The sequence below is a fragment of the Callithrix jacchus genome, chromosome 12, assembly GCF_049354715.1.
Source record: "Callithrix jacchus isolate 240 chromosome 12, calJac240_pri, whole genome shotgun sequence".
NCBI classification, from domain to species: Eukaryota; Metazoa; Chordata; class Mammalia; order Primates; family Cebidae; genus Callithrix; species Callithrix jacchus.
The window spans coordinates 39,723,909-39,745,570 of record NC_133513.1 but is presented as its reverse complement, the minus strand read 5'-3'; the positions used below and the strand labels follow the sequence as shown (position 1 = coordinate 39,745,570).

Sequence of the window (21,662 nt, the reverse complement as noted above, 5' to 3'; positions counted from 1 at the left end):
CTCACTTCCTGCTTGGACTGCAGCATGGATGCTATGGGAACTCTAGAAGTTGCAGAGGCATGCTGGCATGCCGTGACTCGTTTGAGAGTCACAATAGCACTGATATTTTTGTTTCCAACTGCCTAGCTTGTCTGCCTCTCAGCTGTTTCCCAACTCTGATGATGGAAAGGTTACATCTTCAGGCTCTGTTCAGCTCAGCCTCCCTCTAAGAACCCTGCCTGCTTAGAAAGAAGTTTATTAATTCCTCCAAACCTGCATTTATTTACTAGAATTGCATGATATGTGCATTTTTAACATACATAGAGGAGGACACTCATACATATACATGTTTATGTATTAATTTGTATAGATTTGATGTAAATACACTTTAAATGAACAGATATATACATTGATACTTCTACAGACGATTTTTAACTTATTGACCTTGCCAGATAACCCTTTCTCATCTCACCTTCCCCTCCTTCCCATACTGAGTCCTGGAGGCTTCAAACCACAGCCACTTCATCAGATCCTGGCGGGCTGCAGCCATCTGTGACCTGCTTCACCCATGCAGGATGGCTCTTCCTCCTGGTGTTTGTCCCCTTCCCTTTGGGCATGGTGTTCTCCATGCTGTGGTGGGCTGTGGTGGTGGAAGCTGTATGTGTCCTGGGGTCCCAGAACTTAGAAGGCTGGGAGGATGGGGCTTAGTCCAGCCTCTGGCCTCTGCTAGCATATTGTCAAACTACAGGGTGAGGCAGTAATGCTGGAATGGCCCTGACTCAAGAAGCTACGCCAGCAGACCCAATGGACTCCTTGGGTCACCTCCAAGTGACCTTTTAGTCACTTCCAAGAGCTACTGCCCATTGGACCCTGTGTCCCCAGGAGCTGCTCTTATGGAGAGGAGCTGTCAAGGGGGACTTCAGAGAGCTTCTAATAGGCCTAGGAGGACATCCAGAAGGCAGCCATTGAGCTTGGGTGTGGAGAGTAGGCCAGAGAGACCTCAATGTCAGGGCACCCTGCCTGTCTGCCTCCCAGGTGATGTCAGCCTTTATGACCCAAGGAGAGGATACTGGCCTTCAGCATAAGTCTCTCTGTTCTTCACCTGTGAAACCTTGTGTGGGGCTAAAACAAAACCAGAGTCCAGTGGTGGTGTTGGAAAAATATGTCATGAGGTGGGGTTGGGGAGAGAACACCGTGGTTTTGCTGTGTGTACAGAAGGTCAAACCATGGCTGAGCGTCCAGGAGCGTTCACCTTCAGTCACAAGTGTTTCTGCCATTCACAAACCAGATGTCTTAATTAAAATGCTGCTAAAGGAAGCAAATCAATTAACAGATCACATACAAGGTGGTTCATTTTATCTTACACACAGAAAATTGCTTATGAGTATCACGTTACCACTCTTGGTTATCAGTTAACAAAGGCTGCTAATGAACAGCATCGTTATCAAGTCGGATAAGAGACGCCCTGGGAGTCCAGGCAAATTATGACAACACAGCACTTTGTTCTGAAATATAGCTCATCTTTCATCACACATGAGGAGAGCAGCCCAGTCCGACAGAGTTCCTGGAAACTGGAAAGGCAAAGAATATTCCGTGATGTGGTCCAGGAAACACAGGGTTAATATTACAAGGGAGAGAAATGCTCATGGGGCCTTAGTGTGGTGGCAATTGTAGAATGACGTGGCTTTCCTGAACCTCCACCAGTCATGTCTTTTATGCACCAGCCATGCACATTGTAATAATAACCACAAAATAATTATACAAGGAGAACAATAATAACTTACATTCATGGCCCTCTACAAGGCATGGCATCTGCTTTCTCATTTGGTCCTTCCTTAGCTCTGTCCTTTGAATGTCTGAGAGCAGCAGGCCCATCCCATGAACACCAAAGGCCTTCCACCAATGCCAGGCCAGCCTGCCATTTCCACTCCAGGAGGCCAGTATTCATCGATAGGGCTGGAGACTGTCCCAGGGACCCCATGTTTCAGGGCTCCTGAATCTTTAAGAAGGGATCTCCCGGCAGCTAAGAAGGTGAAGCTAATCATTCAACAAAGTGCTGCCTAACTGTTGATAAGATGGCAGTGTGTAGGAAGTTGTGTGTTGGGTCCTATTCCCTTGTTCATGAGCCATTTTCTGTGGTAGGTTCCAAGAACATGGACACCATGCCCTTGTAGAAGCATGAACAGCTCTAACACAGGGTGAAGTTTGAGGTGTCCATGATTTCCTACTGCAGGCTAAAGTGCTCAAGCCTCCCTCTGTGTAGTCCACTTCTTGCGGAAGAGGAGTGATATTTTCCTTCAGGACAGAGGCACTGTAGATTCTATTCCTTCTATTATTTTTCTCCAATATTCAGTCCATGTGAAAGTCTATTACCATTACTTGGGTGTTCAAATTCAGAACATCCTGAGACGGTAACTGTGGGCCCTTGTCCACAGGGCTGGACTCCCTCTTCTCATGGCTGCTCACCTACAGCTCAATCACCTGTGCATCTCTGGAAAGGAAGAGAACCATCTGGAAGACTTATTGACAGAACTATGCTCTAATTATTGCATGTGTTTATGCAACTCACACAATTAAACAGGTATAAAAGAGCTCATCAGCAAAACCTGCAAGGTGGGACACTTCCTTGCACAACATAGAAAAGTACCTGAAGGCCGGTGGCTTCTGGGTAAAGGGGAGAGCTCAACCTGGAAGTTGTTTTCTGTCTGCCAAACCCGAGGCAAACAAAACCTCATCCACTTTGATGACAAAAAGAGAAGTCATTCCTTGAGTTTAATAGGCATATTTTGGGGAACATGTCACTTTCTGTAGTTGATGAATTTGCACAGATCTGGGCAAATGCTACAAGGAACAAGGTAGTCTATGAGAATGGAACTGGGAAATAATGCCTTCGCATCTGAACTACAAGCTGTTACAAAGGGCGAGACTTCTCCACACTTGGTGTACCAGCTCTGATGGAAGGGAAGGGCAGCATAAGTGTCTAAAAAAGAAGAACATGGAAGAGAACAACAAATCTGAGTCAACAAACCATATCCTGATACAATAGAGCTCGGGCTGAAAGTAGGATGCAGACCCTGCTAAGGGCCTCACTTACACCTCCATGCCTTGATATCAAATTCACACCCTCACTGGAGTCTCACATAGACATCTAGAATATAATAGAATGGTATATATGCTTACATTGAATGATGCAAAATTGTTTATGACTTTCCATTGTGCATATTCAGTCACAGTCTCCTGACAGCTAAGATCTCCCCATAAGAGACCAGTCAGCAACATCAGGAAGGCAGGACAGAGTGAAGCATCTTTGGGACAAGCCACGTCAAAGGACGTAAAACAGAAAGCCCGTATTTGCCCACCCCATATTTGAAGACCAAGGACATGGGTCAAGGTCAGGTCTATGGAGCTTGATGGCAGTAGAGCCAATGTTAAAGACAAGAAAGACATTGGAAACAAGCAAGATATGGTGAGAGGAAGTGGCGGGAAAAGTGAAGGAAGGGATTCCAAGCAACGTCTCAAATGCCATCAGGGGTTTGTTTCTCCTTTAAAGGGTGGAGGGTCCAGAGGAACATGGAGTTTAGAGGGCGGGGGGGGGGGGGGGCTGAGCAGAAGATTCATCCTTCCTAGTGTCTTTAACAAGCCCTGCATTAAAAGGCCCATTCAAGTGCTGATAAGGAAGAGCTCTAAAGAGGCTGGAGCTAGCCAGGTTTGCACTTAAGATACCAATGCTCAGAGTGGATAGGCAGCCCAAGAGAGCAGCCTCCTCCCACCCCTGGCTGCCCTGAGCAGAAGAAGGGGCATTGCTGAGCTACCTCAGGGACGAAGTTGTTCTCTGGCAGGTAGGAATATCTCTGTGTACAGATATGTCACCAGCCACCAGCGAGCCAGGCACAGTCTGGCGAAAACAAGGTAAGGCCAGCAGCATCTGGGGTAGCATCTGCTGGCTGAACTAATAGGTGAATTAGGCTGCATCGTTCCCTAGGCTGGCACAAAGAGAAAGAGCAAGAGAATGTTTCATACCATACGATTTAGTGGCTACTAAACCCAAATCTTTGACCACATCCTCCAAAAATCACATAGACCAAAAAGGAGAGAAGGAGAACAACAAAAACAAAAGTAAAACCAATAACAACGGTGCCTATACATTCTGGTCAGCACCATGGTGTATCTGTTTAGGCTATATCAATGCCTGATAATACTAAAAAAAAAAATCTCTGGCAAAATCCAACACACATTTCTGATTTTTAAGACTCAGTAAAATAGGAACTGACGAATGCTCATTAACGTGGTAAGTTATATGTGCTTCAGCTCTAGAGACAGCATCCTACTTCTCAGGGACCACTAGTAGATTTCCCACTAAAGTCTGGCAGAGGCATGTTGTATGCACACTGTTTCCACTATTATTTATCATTGGTGTTTTTAGCCAATGCAATCAGAGAGGAGAAAACAATTAGAGGCGTAGGAATTTGGAAAGAAGATCTATATTTTGGCAGATGACATAGTATTGTGAAAACTCAAGGGACGAAGGAGAAAACAGATAAATAGTAAAAGCATTCAACAAGGCAACCACTATAACATTAACATAATCCCCCAAAATCAAAATACCATCAATGACCAGGTAGGAGACGTAATGGTGAAAACTCCATTTTGAAAGCAGCAAAGGCAAAATACTTAGGAATAAATATAACAAAAAGTGAAAAAACTTTATAAGAGTGAAATCTGAAAACTCTCCTGACACACACAGAAGCAGATAATTTTTATGAAAAAATTACCTCTTTTCCATGAAGAGCCACTTACCATTGTGAGGAAGTAAATAATTTTTAACTCAATATATAAATGGAATGTAACCCCAATTTAAATATCGAGATGTTTGCTTCTTTTTTTTCCTGAGTGTTATTTTTATTTTCTTTACTTTGGTCTATACAAAAACCCAATAACCAAAAACACAAAGCAATCATAAAGCTCTCCACTGGGACCCCTCCTCCAGCCCCCACACCATGAAAGACTTGTTTCTGTAGAAAGAGTGTGAAGTTGATTCAAGAATAGCTGAAACAGAATCGCAAGAATGTCCCCTGCAAAGGAAGCACAACGTGTGTGCGGGTGAAGGAAACCAGCCCTCCCAGAAGCTAGAACACACTAGAAGCCTCTCTAGGTAAGAGTGTGGCACCAGCATATGAATAACCACAAATGCCAGTAGAGAATAAAGTCTAGAAATATCCCAGTACATGCAGAAATTTAGAACATTATAAAAGTGGCAAATGAAACACTGGGGAAATAGGGTCGTTTTAAAAAATTGTATCAGAATAATTCAGTTGCCGTTTGGGAAAAAGACAAAATTGGATCTGTAACTCATACCACACACCAGAATAAATGCCAAATGGATCAGACATCTAAGTAAACAATGAAACCATCCAAGTGCTGGAGAAAATATACAGGCATATATATATATATATATATATATATATATATATATATGTAAATATTTTCTAATTTTATTTTTAAAAATTTTAAAATAAAAAAAATTTTTAAATAAAATTAGAAAATGTTTACATTTTAAAAATTTTTAAATAAAATTAGAAAATATTTACATATAGATGTATGTGCATATATATTTTCTATATAAAATTATTTTTCATTAACTATATTTCTATAAAAGTAACACATAAAAAACAAACCAGAAACTATTGAAAATAACAACTTATTGAAATATTGAAATAGAAACTATTGAAAATAGCAAACTTCAAATGCTGCCCTTCCCTTCCATTGTATATTTTTATAACATATATATGATATATATATAACTGTATATTTTAATATACAGTTATAAATTATATATATAATTTTTATATATAAATAACTGTATATTTTATGTACAGTTTCACACTACATAATATAGGTAGTAGGTAGGAACAGGGTGGAGTGGACAGTTACAGGAGAAAGACTTCTCTGAGTTTATCTGTTCACACAGTTTATCTCTGAATCATGTACATAACACGAGATTCAGAGGTAAATGGTGTAAACAAAACTATATGTTAAAATTTAAAAAGATTAAAACAGGAAACAGTAAAATAGAATACACACTAAAACAAGTGTTTCTGACTGTCCAGTTGATAGCATAACCACACAGAGAATATAATTAATTCCATTTGAACACAAAATGCTGGCTGTAAACCCCTAGAGAGCTAAACTCTAAGGGCAAAAGCCACTGCAAAGAAATGTGCAAGTTTATTGAGCAGGTCTATAGCTGTACAATGCTCTAATTTCTGGAAGTATTTTGTGTGCATTATAGAATAGGGAAAATGAGTAAAAATATTATGTGGTTGAAAGCTGGGTTTTTACTTTGGAGAAGGCAATCTAGACATATGGAATGGGGAAAGCTTAGGAAAAATCTTATGATATTGAATTTGTAATTAAAATACATATTCCCTGACTGTCCATTGAAAGGGTGTAGAAGCAATGGCACCTCAGTAGGCCTGAGTATGCATCGTGCCCCAATCTTGGTTTCTAAAAATTATTCTATAGTAAAAATTAAAATAAAATGAGAGAAAGAGAGAGAGACAAACAGGGACCCTTGGGAAAATTAGACCTTTGTGCTGCCCTTGGGAGCAGAACAAGATGAGCCTGAGGTATTGTGTTGTGTCAGAAGTCCAGCATGTGCTCAAGGATTAATGGGATTCTGTCAAAAGGGCACAGGAGCCACCAAGAAGTGACTTGCACTGGCCAAATTTGAGACAATTTGAGCATCAGAAAGAATCATGATGGTAATGGATTAAAATGCATTGAAATCCACAGTAATAATCTTCAACAAATAGGAGAAGAAGAAAGAGATAGAATGAAAAGGCTTGCTTCTAGATGAATGTCAGCTATTAAATATAGAATTAGAAAGTCAATATTTTGTAATCACCAATGGCAATGACTGCTTTCAAGCAGGATCATGAATAGATATAAAATTATTAGGTGAGGAATTGTTGGGGGTCAGGATATTCACATAGTGTCAAATGCCACCCCTCATATTATTCATACATCTCAGAGGGGAAAATTCTAATCTCTACAAATGCAGAAATCTAGTGGTCACTCCCTTAACCAAGCAAAGGAAGCATCACCAACAGTGACACCATACGACGAAAGATACACAATATCATTTCGTGATATTCTCTACCAAAAACTTCAATCTGAATCTACTCCAGAGGAAACAATCAGACAAATCTAGAAAATGGGACGCTGTATAAGACAACAGGCTGAGGGACTTCTCAGACGACAAGCCATAAGGATAAAAGGCAGAGGGGTTGTTCAACACTGAGAGAGAGTTAAAGAAAAGACAAAAACAAATACAGCTCTTTTTCTGGATTGTAAAATAGCACAATAAAAAATACGGCAATAAAAGATGCTTCTGAAATAACCAGAGAAATTTAAACATGGGCTATATAATAGATGATACTAAATTAGCATTAATTTTCTTAGGAGTGGTCATTGTATTGTGATTATACACAATAGGAGACACAATGGTGCTGTATTCAGGGGTGAAATATCATGATATCTACACTAATTAGCAAGTAGGTCAGCCAAAAAGGGCTTATGTACACAGAGACAGAGCAAAGGGGGCACCATGTGAGTGAAGGGTGATTGTCGGGTTCTTTCAACTTTTCTTTGGATTTGAAAATTCTTCAAAAAGCAGGAGTGAGAGAGAGAGGTCAAGAGACCACCCCAGGCCTATATGACCACCCTGGGCTGGTCAGACAGGGAGGAAATTCTCAGTGGGTTCACCACATGCACGGGGCATGAGGTGAGGAAAAACCAAGCTGGGGAATGTGGATTGTGAAATAACAGTCCTCAAAATCCTAGTGAAGATGCCTTCATTCCTAGGAATCTTCATTCACAGGCTCATTCAATCAGGGTTCTGAGATCCTCCTGTCCCTTCCTGTGGACCAGCCCTCCGCTTGCAGACTTTGTCCATTCTGAGACCCCAAAGCAGCACTGAGATGCAAATACCCAGCCAAACCTAGTATGATGACATGAAGAGATGTTTGGGAATTTTTCATCATATGGACTAAATTGGCTAGTTATTAGATTGGGCACTATAAAAGGATAGGTCTTGGAGAATGAAAAAAAGTTTATCCTATTAAAACCCCATTTTCTCAGCTCTACCTGGGCAAATGCCCCACAGCTTCAGTTTAAATCTTGACAAGTTCCACTATGTCCCAAGGTGATGCTGATTCCTGGTCTCACAGTTGTTCTGGCATGAGGGCTCCTGGCCATGGCCATACCTGCCCATCCCGCGTGACCAGGGTAAGGGAGAGGCCATGCTGAAAACCCATGCAGCCCCATGGAGCAGAGCCTGCCTCTCCTCCTTTTAGTACACGTGATCACTCTTATGACTCACCTTTTGGAGAAATTGTGGTTTCGCCTGCAAAACAAGATAAAAGGATGTTCATTGCCTAAGTCTTAGACGACAGAAAGCAATGCAAAGCTTGCTGCTGGAGAGTGGCTTGTCTTGTCATCAGCTTGCTCTTTGGGGTTTAACTTTCTTATGACTCAGCCTGACTCCATCTAGTGTTAGTTTTGGAAACTTGAATCCTGCCTCTTCTCTCTGAAAGTCCCTCTATTTGCAGAGGAGCTCTGTTATGATACTTGCCAAGAACAGCTCCCTACATGTGGTGAGGGAAACGCATTAATTACCAGGGGTATAAACTCCCATCCAGCCACTGCCTCCCCAGCCCCCCTCTCTCCTGGCCTTTATTCCTTTCCTTCCTCACCCACCTGCTTCCTCTAGCATCCCTCCATGTTTTTTCATGAACTTTGCTTTCAGAAAGTTTATTGTTGAATAATTATTGAAGTCATCTTTCCTGGATTATGGAAAATGCCTTCTATAGCCCTGATGGCTCAAAATAACCCAGAACTTCCAAAAAACACACATAGCAGAGATGCTCCTCTTAGATTACAATGCATGAGAACATAAAAAGCACAGTGACTGTTCATTCAGGAGTGCTTTCAAATGGCCTTGTGTTGTGTTGCTCACAGCAGCATCTTCCCATGTGTGTCAGAGTCCATCATGAATGATCACATGGACATACATATGCATATACACAGGCACTACATGCACACACACACACACATGCACACACACACCAAGATTAAGGATCAGGCTTTATGAAATTTTATTCTATGTGAAGGCCGTAGCTAAGACATTCCTGAAGCATGGTCAGCTCCAAGGTCTGCCAATTTGCAAAGCAAAGTGCTTTAACTCAAAGTGCACCTCAATGTGTGCCCGAAGTTTGGATGGTCAAGGTAGCACACCTATGCTGACTAGAGCTCCAGCACTTTAGAGCTCCCTCTGTGGTGATGTCTTGTGCTAGAAACTCCACGTGTTTCAAGATTCCTGACCACAGGGTCTGAGCTGGTCACAGCAGTCTGTGTCCTCTGCCTGGGTACCTAAGAACCCAGCAGAGGGCCTCTGAGGCCACGTGGTACCCAGGTCTTCACCATGGCCAACACAGCCCATCCATTCAAAACAGGCTCCTCCTGCACTCTCACCACAGACACTACCTAGACCCACAAAGGCAACAAAGGTTCTAGGGAGTCAATCCTCACCCTTCCAGACTCAATCCATGGCCTCCTCATGTCCTGCAAGAGCCCTGTGTGAAAATCCTGATAACAGTCAGTCCACTCTGATTCTACGGTGGGAGAGGCTGACTCAGCACTCAACCCCCAGCCATCTGAGTGCTGCCCTTGAGTCAGCAGGGACCGGGACACCCTCCTGGCCAGGCCCCGCAGCTGTATACTCAGGAGAACCTGTCTTTGTGCCAATCCCCCTAGGGCTAGAAGAAGACAAGAGCTGCCCCAGGGTGAAGGCCCCTTATGACTGGGGGTGGGAGGAGGGGCATGAAGAGCTGGCCAGCATGGAACTCCACTCTCCCACATCAGTGGATTTGGTGGCACTGGGAGCTACTTGGCATGTTTCTTCTATAGAAAAGAATGTGACAACTTCAGCCAATGTGGGTCTGTGTGTGTGAGTGTGTGTGTGTGTGTGTGTGTGTGAGAGAGAGAGAGAGAGAGAGGAGAGCGGTGGGGGAAAGAGAGAGAGAGAGAGAAGGGACATGTGGAATCTTTAGTCCCTCAACCTGAAATATCCCCAATTCCACCACACATTTCCAAAAGCCCCCTAAAGCTGGTTACCTGCCCTGGGTGCAGAGTATGTGACATGGCCAGCAAGAGGAGTCTGTGTGGCCACCAGGGCCTGAAGACTTCACAGGCCCTCTCAACCTAGGTTGACCATACATCCCTGTTTCCCAAGGACTGTCCAGGCTCTTGTCCATCATCCTGGTGAACTTTTACAGAGCCTCTTCTCACTCTCACAAAGCCTTGTCTTGGATGATAAGTTTTAAGGTCACCTTAACTACACCCTGTCTTCTCTAGCCCAGGGCCCATTGGAATGACAACATGCTTGGGGCGGGGTAATAACATGGGAGGGGCAGAGAGAAAGAGAGTGAGAGTCAGAAACAGAAGGAGAGATGTAGTGCTGGGAGACAGGGTTGATGAAACATGCTTTAATGATTCACAATCAGAAGCCACTGCTGAAAACTAGAATATCTGAAGGAGGAGAAATCCTCAAAAAAAAAGTGAACTAAGAAAGTCCATATCCAGCTCATTCCAAGGGCGTGACCTCATGAGGGCTGATGAGTCCTGACCCACAGCCATAATGCGCCATGCGTCTACCCCTCATGCAGCCATTAATCCATCCTTTCCTCCGATAGACACTACTTGGAAGTTACCCAGTCCCAGGTCCCATGGAAGAACCGGAGGGTGATACTGGGCTCTGGGTACTTTCTAAAAGCCACTACCCCTGTGTCAGCCCAGACCTCTGTCCTAAATGCTAGTCACTTACTAGACATCTCTATGTGGAATTATCCAGAAACCTCAGGCTCACCATGTTCAAAAGAATATCACCTCACCCAGCCTATTGTCCAAAGTTGTCCCCCCACCAAATTCCCAAAGGGCAGCAAATCAGAGAAAACTGAGCTTTCTAGATTATTTTCTCTCCTCCAGTGGCTGTCCCAGCCCCTCACCCCAGGTCCCTGGGCCAGCTCCTCCTTCACTTTGTTCCCATCTTTCATTTTCTCCTTTGCCTCGACCTGGACTTACTCCCGTAAGGCTTGCAACAGGCCAGAGTCTCTATCTGGACTTTCAGCACATCTTCCTGGCTGCAGCTGGGTCTCCTCCATGCTACCACACAACAAAAAATACTCTATCCCTCCTCTGCTTAGAATCCATCAGGAGGTGACCAGAAGTTTCAGGACAGATTTCAGACTCCTTTGCTTAGCACAAGCCCTTCTGACCATCCGCGTGTAGAAACTATTTATCTTCTGATCATCCGTGTGTAGAAACTACTTATCGCTCCAGCCCTTCCTTCCACATGGTCACATGAAACACTTGCTTCTGCTGTGCTGCATGTTTTTCAGCTGCAGGTTTTACCCATGATGCCTACATATACTAGGGTTCCCTCTGCCTTCGTGAGCTTCTCTTAGTCCTTCAGCATGTAACCTGAGGCTCCCCTGCACCGCCCAGTGGCTATGCAGCCCTCTGCACTCCCAAGACACAAGGCAACACATGCTCAGCCCGCCATAGCCCTCCCAGGACCCCCACCACCCCAAGTGTGCAGCCATCACCTGGGACCTGCTTATCTCCCTTGTAGAAGGGAGATTGTCCTACTTCTTTCTCTTTGACCCCCAGCACCTAGCCCATGGCCTCATGCCCACTTATTTATTCATTCATTCAGCACATAGGAAAGTACCCACTTTGCCCCTGGCACTGTGCTAAGTGCTGGGTTACAGGGGTGAAAAGGAAGATCCTACCCTCCCAGAGCTTACATTTTAGAAAGAAACCCTTACAAAATAGACAAATAAATATATCATATAGCAACAAATAGTGCAAGGAAATATAAAGAAAAGTAAAGCCAGGGAAAGAGAAGAGAATTGTGGTTGGGGTAGAGGGGGCATTGTACTTTAAATAGGCTCTCCATGAGGCAGTGGTGACACTGAGGCGGCAATCTGAAGGAACTGAGGGGTGAGGCTTGCAGCTTTCTGGCAAAGAGCATTCCAGTGATAGAAAACAGCAAGTGCAAAGGTCCCTCGGCAGGACGGTCCCTGAGGACATGGGCTCTGCACAGAAAAGCAGGGTGCCAGCAGAGAAACCAGGAAACCTGGGACAAACCATGTGCGGCCTCCCAAGTGACAGGGGCTAGAGACCTCATTCTGAATGGTGGGGTATGCACTGAAGGAGTCCGAGTGGGGGTGGGGCTGGACCTAATCCAGGGTGTGCAGAGGCGAGCCCTGCTCCCTTTGACGATCGCATCATGTGGCCCTCACTCTTGAGGCACCTTCCCACTGGTCTAGAGGAGGAGAAAGTGGAAGGGGGGGCCATGGGGTGTATTCTAGTCACCTCAAAAGCACGCCAGAGTGCAGAGAAGGCTGGGGATGACAGGCAAGGGAGTGGCATGACCAAGACGGAGAGACCACGATGACCTCCCTGACTATGCGGGCAGTGGCCTTACCTTGGGGCTCTCTTCTTTAGCGGGTAGGTGTCTAAACAGAGAAAGCGGGTATTAGGAAGGAGGTCCTGTGAGGAGAGGGGTAGAGTGTTCCCTTGAGCCTTCACCTCCCCCTCCTGGATCCTCTCCTTCACGGGTAAGAGATCTGGGGCCTGGCTGCTGTGTGGTGAAGAGGCTGTTCCCTCCCCTTATTTATAGAGATACAAAAGGATAAGCAAAATCCCATGACCTATTAAGCCCCTCGGGTGATGCATACGCCAGCATTTTGGGAAGCTTCCTCCTCTCCTGGCCCAGACCAGCCCCTTCTGCTTATCCTCACAGATCATAATCACATATTCCAGAAAGACAGTGGGGTTCTGTCCTCCCCAGAAGCACCCTGTGGAAAACTGAGCTGTCATTGAGCTGAGCTGCCTAATACAACAGAGGATGAGTTTGGGGGTGACACCCTGAGAGAAGGGATGCAAATCAATGCTGCATTTCGGGTGCCAAGGAGGCGGAGGGCTGTGCCAAGGTGTATGTCAGCCAGCTTGGTTTCTATCTGAGGGGTTACTCAGTACTGTTCTGAGAAGGACATTCCCAATTTATGAAAAAAAAATGCATCTTGACCCACACAGGCATTGTCAACAGGACCTCCCACCTCCCACACACATTTAGGACCAGCCTCTCTGCCTCCTGAGACTGGGTTCATCTGATTGCATCATTTGGATGAGAGAACAGAAATTTCTGTGTGACACCAATTTCAGTTCCTCTCCCACCTTTCTCCAGGAAACATGATTCTCAGGAATACCAAGAGCAACTGAAAGGAAAAGTACAGAGGGAAAGAGACAGAGAAAGACAGAGAGACGAGGATAGAGAGACAGAAAAAGAACACGAATAGAGAGACAGAGAGAGACAGAGAGACAGGGATAGAGAGACAGAAAAGGAACAGAGAGAAAGAGACAGAAGAAAGAGAACAGAGGCAAAAAGATAGTGAGACACGGAGACGTCACTGCCTTCCTTTTCAGCTTCTTGGGCTCTGCCCTTATGGGTTCGTTCTTGCTGTAGCCAGCATCAGGGAGTGGCCCTGGGTGTCTTGCTGGTGGGGCAGAGCCAGGCCTGAGCACTGCATCCCTCACCACTGAGGCCCCCAGGTGGGCTTCTCAGGTCGGAAGAGTCGTCGTCAAACAAGTGCCTTCTGATCATGTAGATCTTCAGGGCCAGGAAGCCGGCAGATATGGCGACCCCCACAGCAGTCCCGATGAGGGCATATTTGAAATCTGAAACGTGGGGAGGAATTGAACATGGGCTTCAGTCACCTGCAGTTCCCTCTGCATTCCAGAAGAGGTCTAAAGCATGCATGTGGCCCGTAACACACCACCTCCCACCAGCAGAGGCCAGCCTCACCTTCCACTCTCCCATGAGCCCCTTTGCTCCCAGCCTCTGCCTGCACCCCATCCCCTCTTTCCGAAGCACCATCCCTGGTTCCTTCTGCTATGGAAATTGCTCCCACCTTTCAAGGCTCCCTGAAACTCACCCGGCTACCCCCACCCCAGATGGTGAGTAGCTTACTTCTCTGGCTGCCTTCCAGCCCTTCCTCACTGATCCCTTAGTTAATTCATCCATTCATCTACTGGGTGTGTGTTAATTGCCTGCTCTGTGGTGAGCACTGCAGGAGAATGGATGAGGCCTGTGTGGTCTTTGAGGAGCCTGCAGTCAGCTGGGGAGGACAGGAAAGGAGCTCATGATGGGAGAGGCTGGGTTGGCCTGGAGTCATGGGCTCCCAGAAACTTCTCAGAGGGTGAGGCATGCAGACTGTGCCTGGCTGGCACATGAGGCGCTTAAAGGACAGAGAGGCTGGAAGCTCACAGGTGGAGGGAGGCACCGACGAGGGCTGTGAGCCCAGCAGAGCCTGCTCTCAGGGTCCACAGCTGCAGGACAGGGCTCTGTGGGTGCTGGAGCCACGCATCTGTGGCCCTGAGGTCTCACGTCCCCTGCGTAGACAAGTTCTAAGGCAAGACTTTGTCCCCAGGATAAATCTGTCAGCCCCTCGGGGGTCCTGGAGTTGAGGGTGCCCCTTTTCCTGTGCTGACATCAGGGAACCAATTCCGGCAGGGCAGCCCTCTGCCTGTGTGTCTGGGGGCTCCTTCCTGCCCCAACCCTGTGTGCAGAATGGCATGGGCAGCCACCTACCGATTTCAGGTGCAGGGGGCTTCCCCGTTGCCAGCACTTGAGCTCCTCCTACGTCTGCAAGAAAGAGGTCCCAGAGCCTGGTTAGAACAGAGCACGCTGTGGCCCCAGCCACCCAGTCTCACAGTCCTGGGAAAGCCTGCCCCAGGTACCCCCTAGAAGCACAGAGGTGGGCTCCCAATTGCCATGGAGCATCCTGGAGCCTTGCTGAGACATCAGAGCCCCCTCAAAACCCAGACCAGAAATGCATCCGCACCGAATGCAGTTCAGTCAGCTGTTCAGCACAGTTTCCAAGATCAGCACTCTGACCCAAGCCTGCTCCACAGGCTTCCCTGCAGCTCCCATGGCCCCGCTTAATCCAGCAGGACTTCGGTGCTTCTCATTCCCCACACAGCCAGAGCATCTCCTGCCTTGGGGCCACACCCTCTGCCTGGCCCCTTCTTCCCCTCCTCCCTTACCTGGTCTTGGCTCCATGCCACTTCCTCCCTGACTCCCCAGGCCTGGGTGAGCTGACCCCAGTGTGCTCCACAGCTGTGGTGTTCGCCCGCCGTAACTAACTATGTTGATATTGCAACACATTAACACAGCACTACTGGGCACCAGGCACCATCCTGAAAGCTTCTCAGATATCAGCACATCAGTGTGTCTTCTGGATGGTCTCAGCCTGGGCTGCATGGTACAGTGTCCAGCACTCAATGCAGTGCTCAGCCCACAGGAGGCATTAATAGATGAGGAAGGAAGGAAGGAGGGAGGGAGGGGGAGAGAGGGAGGGAGGGAGGGAAGGTAGGAAGGAAGGGTGGGAGGAAGGAAGGAAGGGTGGGAGGCAGGGAGGGAAGAGCAGGCTGTAAGGGTCCCTCACTCTTCTAGCCAGGCCTTGAAACCTTAAGACAGGAGACACTGTCATAAATAGGGCCCTAGAGAGCATTGCAGAGGTGTGGGCCTTAAAGAGAAAAGTGCCCATTCATTGGCCACTTACTTTGAGGCAGACATTGGGTGTGATGCTGGCATTAACATATTTAATATTCGCAGCAACAGCTCTGTGAAATAAGTACGGTTATTATTGCCATTCAAAAAACAAAAAACGGAGGTGTCGAGGCCTTGCTAATGTGCCCAAGGGCCAAGAGAAGTGAGAGGTGACAGGTCCACACTGAGAGCCCAGGAAGGCCTGCAGATGCAAACGTGAATCCCAGGAACTGACAGATGAAACACCACCATAACCGTCAAGCCCTGGGGCTGCATGGGCTCGGGCTGGGGACAGGCAGATGGTGAGATCCAAGCCTGAGTCTCATGTTCACACTTCCAGGTGAAGGCAGGAGAGGGAAGCAAGTGACTTCAGTGGGGAAGATCAGATGGTATGACAAGGCATCACAGCAAAGACATCGGCCTCCCAACCCTGCCTGCTGACCACCCTCAGTGATGCCTAGAGTGGCATGGTGGGTTGGAGCTCTGCAGGGGACAGCTTTGCTCTGTGTGGGTTTTGGGAGGAGAGTTCAGAATTTTTCTAGCAGCCTAACTTAGTAGACTAGTAAAGCTTCCCCAGGCTTGTTCTAAAGCAAGCGTTCCCAGCTTTGCTCTAATTACAGATATTTTTAGAAATTCAATGACTTCTCTTTTTTCTTTCCCACAGATCACAAGCCCCATGTGAGCACATCTGTTCACCACACAGACACACAGACACCACCATGCACAAGATGGCCCTGATTTCGTCTGCTCTCTGAAACCCCAGTCAGCTTCATTCCATTATCTCGTCATTTCCCTAAATCGATCCTGCTGCTCCAGCTCGGCTGAGCATCGCTCTGGATATAGGGCAAAGGCATGCATCGAATGGAAGGCTGTAGGTGGCAGCATATTTCCGGACTGACGCCCCCAACTCAGAGCTGTGTGTGCTACGTCCTCACCCTTTCCTGCGATGGGATCCTTTCTTGACATCTATGACCTCTGTCTGCCTTTACTGGGCAGAAGGCAGGCGAACAGGAGAGGTAAGGGCCTCAGCGGGTGGGGCCTGGTCCCTGAGCTCCGCCTTACCCCATGCCCTCCCCGTGCCATGCTAGCATGTTACTTGGTTGCCCCTCCGGTCCTCCCTTGGTGGGCATTGCTCCCACCTGCAGCATCAGCATGGAAACTTCATACTAGCCTGAGATGAAATCTGAGCACAGAAGAAGGAAGGACACGGGTTAGAAAGGGTGAGAAAGACAGAGGTACACACAGAGACACTCAAGAGACACACTCAAGCTGTGCCTGAGCCACTCAGACCTTCACTGGGAGGGAAGAGAGAGGAAGAAGAGAAAGTCCTAGCATCAGAAGTCCCCAGCCCTGGCCTTGGTCTCCCCGGCAGCATCACAGTTGCCATTCTCCCAGGCTGGCCTGCATCCTTCCTCATTGACTTCACCCCCCGAATGTGTTGTCCTGAACCCTCGGCTCCTTCTTCCCCTCTCCATGGCTGGGACCCCTGGCTGAGGCTCAGCTCAGTCCCTCACAGAGGCCAGTTCCTTAGACACCATCCTCTATTTCCCACCCTGTGTCCCCTGCAAGCTGTGAGGCTTCCCCTAATCCCTGGCCCCAAAGAGGCTCTCCTCCCTCGGGACTGACATCAGGACTAAGTGAATTCCCACCGCCCCTCCAACTCCACCACCACCCTCACTTGCAGGGAGACCAATGTGGGCAGAGAACCAAGCTCTGCACTCAAGCAGGCAAGGGCCCAGCCCTTCCTGCGAGCCAGCCCCGTGGCCACTCGGCGGCAGCCTTTCCCCTCCTCAGAGAGGGAAATCCCTCCATGCAGCCCTCCTGTGCTTGGAGCTCTGACTCCATGCATTCACAAGCCCTTGGGTAAGGGTCTGTGCTCAGCACAGCAGCCTGGCCGGCCCTGCCCCTGCCTCCTGCTGGGGTCATGAGCTGGGGAGGCCCCCCTGGGCCATAAACCCCCTGCAGGCCTCCTGGACTGGCTGATGTCCCCTGGCTCTGCAAAGAAGCTGGAGGACTGCTGGTCCTAGCAGGCCTGCATAGACATCACAGCCACGGGTCTCCGGAGTGCCCTGGCTTCATTTAGATCTGTGGGAGACCCCAGGAGGAAGCCAGTGAGGACCAGCAGGAGCTGCACCGCACTTTCTCTGTGGGAATTCTCCAGGATCTCATGCAGGAAGGAGTAGCGAGCTTGACACCCACAGGAGAGTCCTAGGGAGGTGAGGTGTGGCTGTGTGGGGCAGGCACCCTTCTTTTTTTTTTTTTTTTTTTTTTTTTTGAGATGGGAGTTTCGCTCTTGTTACCCAGGCTGGAGTGCAATGGTACTCGGCTCACCACAACCTCCGCCTCCTGGGTTCAAGTGGTTCTCCTGCCTCAGCCTCCTGAGTAGTTGGGATTACAGGCACATACCACCATGCCCAGCTACATTTTTTTTTTGTATTTTTAGTAGAGATGGGGTTTCACCATGTTGACCAGGATGGTTTCGATCTCTTGACCTTGTGATCCACCTGCCTCGGTCTCCCAAAGTGCTGGGATTACAGGCTTGAGCCACTGCGCCCGACCGGCAGGTACCCTTCTAAACCTGTAGTAGGCACAGTTCTGGCCAAATCTGACTTGACTCCATCTGACTGCCACCATGGATTACACAGCCCTTGCTACTGCAGAGGGCAGAGGGCAGAGGGCTGCCTTCAGAAGTCCTGCTGAGATGCAGGGGCTTTCCACAGCCTCTACCTGCATAGCTTCCATGTGTGGTCAGATCAGCCCCTGACCATAGGAGCTTTTTCTACCTTGCATGGGGGCACTCTATAGGCTCTTGATTCTAGAGTTTCTGCTTTCTCCCTGATGCCTCCCTGACCTGGTACCCTGTGCCTCCCTGACAAAATAGTGGGCTCCAGGCCCCTCACTCCAGCCATTCCCACCTCAGGCCTGCAGCACACAGATGGCTCTGTAAGTGACTTTCCCAACAATGGCAAGGAGTCCTCTGGAAGAGTAGATGGCCCTCTGTCTGATGTCCCCCCAGAAACATGAGAGGGCAGCCACCCCGGGTCTTGGGGAGGAAGATGGCAGGGCTGCTCTACACAAGTTGAGATGAGCTATTTTGGAGAGAGCTGAAGGCATGGCCTAGCCTTGCCCCATCTCACTTGGAATCTGACCTGCTGAGAGCCTATCCTTGGCATTCAGCTGTCCACCTGTTGGGTCCACCCTTGATGGGGGACTGGCACTCTTTGCCACCCTTATTTGGGCAGAATCAGGCTGTGGGATTTCCAGTTGTGGGCCTGTAGGCGTGCGTGCACTAGATGCTATTCTATAAGTATTTGAACTAAAAATAGGGAGAAGCTGCCCTAAGTGTTTGTCAATGATGCCTGGCCATAGTCATGTTGGGACTTAAATATTGCAGAATGGCTCCTAACTTTAGATCTCATGAATTCCAACATTCTCAGCTAGAGGAAGTGGCTTCTAATGTCTAGGACAGACTTCCTTAGTCTAACAGGGCTCACACATGTAAATAGTCTGTAAGGTGTTCCAGAGGGCCCCAGTGCCTAGGAGAAATGAAAGAGCAACCAGAGACCCTAGTTCCCCATGAAGGAGCTCACAGAGTGACCAAAGAGACAAGATTTACACTGAAGAAATGATGAGAGTGTCATAGGCAAAGCTCAGCACCTTCCCCCAAGCCTCAGTCTCCCAAGCTGGAACAGGATGCAGGGTAGACACTGCTGCATGGCCTGCCTTCCTCCCCTGACCAGCACCTCAGTTTTCCCTAAGCAACAAGACGCCCACAGCCAGATGCCCAGCTGACACTACTCACTTGGGAAAGGGCTTGCTCTGCCTTCAGACCTCTCTGTGGGGATCTGAAATCTCACTATGACCCCAGGGTGGGTAGGAGAGAAGGATATTTGGAACAAGGAGATCTGAGTCCCTATTCTGCTACCCATTGTTCAGCCAGTGGCCTTGGACCAGACACCACTCATCTCCCGGCTCAGTGACTCCATTGCACACAGAACATGGCTGGGCAAGTCCCTGGAAAAAGTGCATGCACAGAGTGAGGTACAGGTAGCAGCTACCCTTCTACAAGCAAGCACACCACCACCTGAGACAGATGTCCATCACTTTCCTAGGGGCCGTGGGTGAAGTGGGGAGCTGAGCACACCAGGAGGCACTCATGTGACTCCCACAGGGCTGGCTCCTGGGAAATGTGTGAACCCTGCCTGACCAATTAGCATATTTCTTCTTTTGTTAACTGTGATTGGTCGACAGGAGGGGCAGATGATCCAATTCAGACCAGTGAGACCCAACTCAGGGCCTTGAGGGAAACTGAGAAGCAAGAATGTCTTCTGGAGCTGAGAGCTATGGGGCCTAGGGAGGCCTGAGTTTACCCACTGCGGGCAGCCTGCAGACTGAAGACCCGGCCAAAGAAGGCTGAGCCCAGACCAAGTCCTAAAGAAGCTTTGAAGTCTCTGAATCCAGCTGTGCCCGAGGCACTTCTCCCTGGACTTCTGAGTCACCTCAGTAAGGAAATGCCTTCTTTTTTCTAACTCTTATCTGAGCTCAGTAACTGTCATCTGCAATCAGAAGAATCCTAATGACCTCAGAGACAGGTCCTGAGGGCATGACTGGAGATCCGGAGATGGGAGCAGAGAAGGCTGGCTATGAAGGAGGAGCCACGCCGCACAGCCCCACACAGGCCAGACTGGGGCTTGCGAGCCACTTTGAGCCATGCAGTACACTCACCTCAGGGCTTCTGAACATGCTGCTAATCTCTTTGCTGTAATGCCTTTCCCTCGTCCCTGTGGAAAGTGCTCACTTATCCATCAAAGCCACTCCTCTGAAAGTCCCCCTTGCTCTCCTCGGTCCAGAATCACCCCTTCCATGCATCACACCTCTCCCCTGCACTGTTGGCGCCAGTCTGCAGCTTGCTGTATGGCATGGAGGCCACAAACAACCCAAGGTGGGCTGTTTCCCCAAGAGCAAATGATGTGTGAGAGCCCTGGGAAGCTGGACTCTTCTCCTGGGGGATGCCGGGAAAGGTGGATGGGAGAAGTCTGAACTGAGTGTTAAACCAGAAGTGGCTTAAAGAGATAAGAGCCAGTGTAAGTCCTGAGTGGTACAGGGCTCAGGAGCCAAGCACAGAGAGACAACACAGCCAATAGCATTGCCCCTGTGGCTCTGAGACCTTGTACATGAGAAGCTGCCATTGTGGTGGCTCCATCTTCCAGCCTACACTGTGACACCCAGAGGCTCAGAAAAGAGATCAGACGTGTAGAGTCCAGGGAGAGAGCCCAGCTATGCTTCACACTGTAGACTGATCCTGGACTTCACTTTTGTCATCTGAAATTCGGGATACAGGACGCTGACATATAGAAGACACCAGAGACAATTGCGTTTCTGCCCATTTATCCTGTGCCTCCCTGCAATGTCAGTGGACCCTGGGGTCAGAGTGGAACACAAGGTACACTTTTCTAATTCAGCCTGCTTTGCCAGGTGTGGGTGCTGGCGGGCCCTGCCCCTGCCTCAGGGCTCAAAAATGGGTCCGCTTCTCAAGCCTTCCTCCCTGGGGCTGTTGGAAAGTGGAACTGAAGTGCAACCCCAAGTGCAACAGCGCCTCTGCACCCCTCTCCCACGCAGCACACAGGGGCATAGATGCATGGCCTTGGCTACACAGTCCTCCTACTTCCAGCATTGCTTGGCTTCTGCCGGAATCTAAAGTCTTCCAGCTCAAGACTTGCAGAAACCTCAGAGTCTTCATCTCAAGCTCAGGAACCACCTGAGATTTCTCTTTCTCAATCACTCTCCGGTCTCATCAGACCGTGACTCTAAACAGGATGTCTTCTGCCCCCTCCCGTGCCTGTTTGTGGTCCTTGCTTTCTGTGAAAGGAATTAGGCTAGGGCAGAACTCAAACCTACCTGGCAGAGCTGCACAGGTCCCAGCAAAAGGGACACACAGGAAAAGGAGTGCAAAGCAGTGGCAGGGTTGGGGGATCTGGGAGCCTTTAGACAGCTCCTTGATTTCCATGGA

General features: G+C 48.4%; 1 protein-coding gene across 4 annotated transcripts in view; it reads right to left on the bottom strand.

The window, feature by feature from the left end:
• Positions 1-241: 241 nt before the first annotated feature.
• Positions 242-21,662, bottom strand: part of TMEM273 (transmembrane protein 273) — a 38,511-nt gene continuing 17,090 nt past the window's right edge. Inside the window, exons 2-6 of one of the 4 annotated variants that reach the window (XM_035267700.3) lie at positions 14,693-14,746; positions 13,639-13,779; positions 12,527-12,557; positions 8,360-8,383; positions 242-2,959 (exon numbers count right to left, since the gene is read on the bottom strand). In XM_035267700.3, the coding sequence (XP_035123591.1) occupies positions 2,881-2,959; positions 8,360-8,383; positions 12,527-12,557; positions 13,639-13,779; positions 14,693-14,746 (329 nt within the window). In that variant the 3' untranslated portion in view covers positions 242-2,880. The remainder of the gene's footprint in view (positions 2,960-8,359; positions 8,384-12,526; positions 12,558-13,638; positions 13,780-14,692; positions 14,747-21,662) is intronic. The other 3 variants (XM_017978915.4, XM_035267698.3, XM_035267703.3) reach the window with 3 other exon arrangements.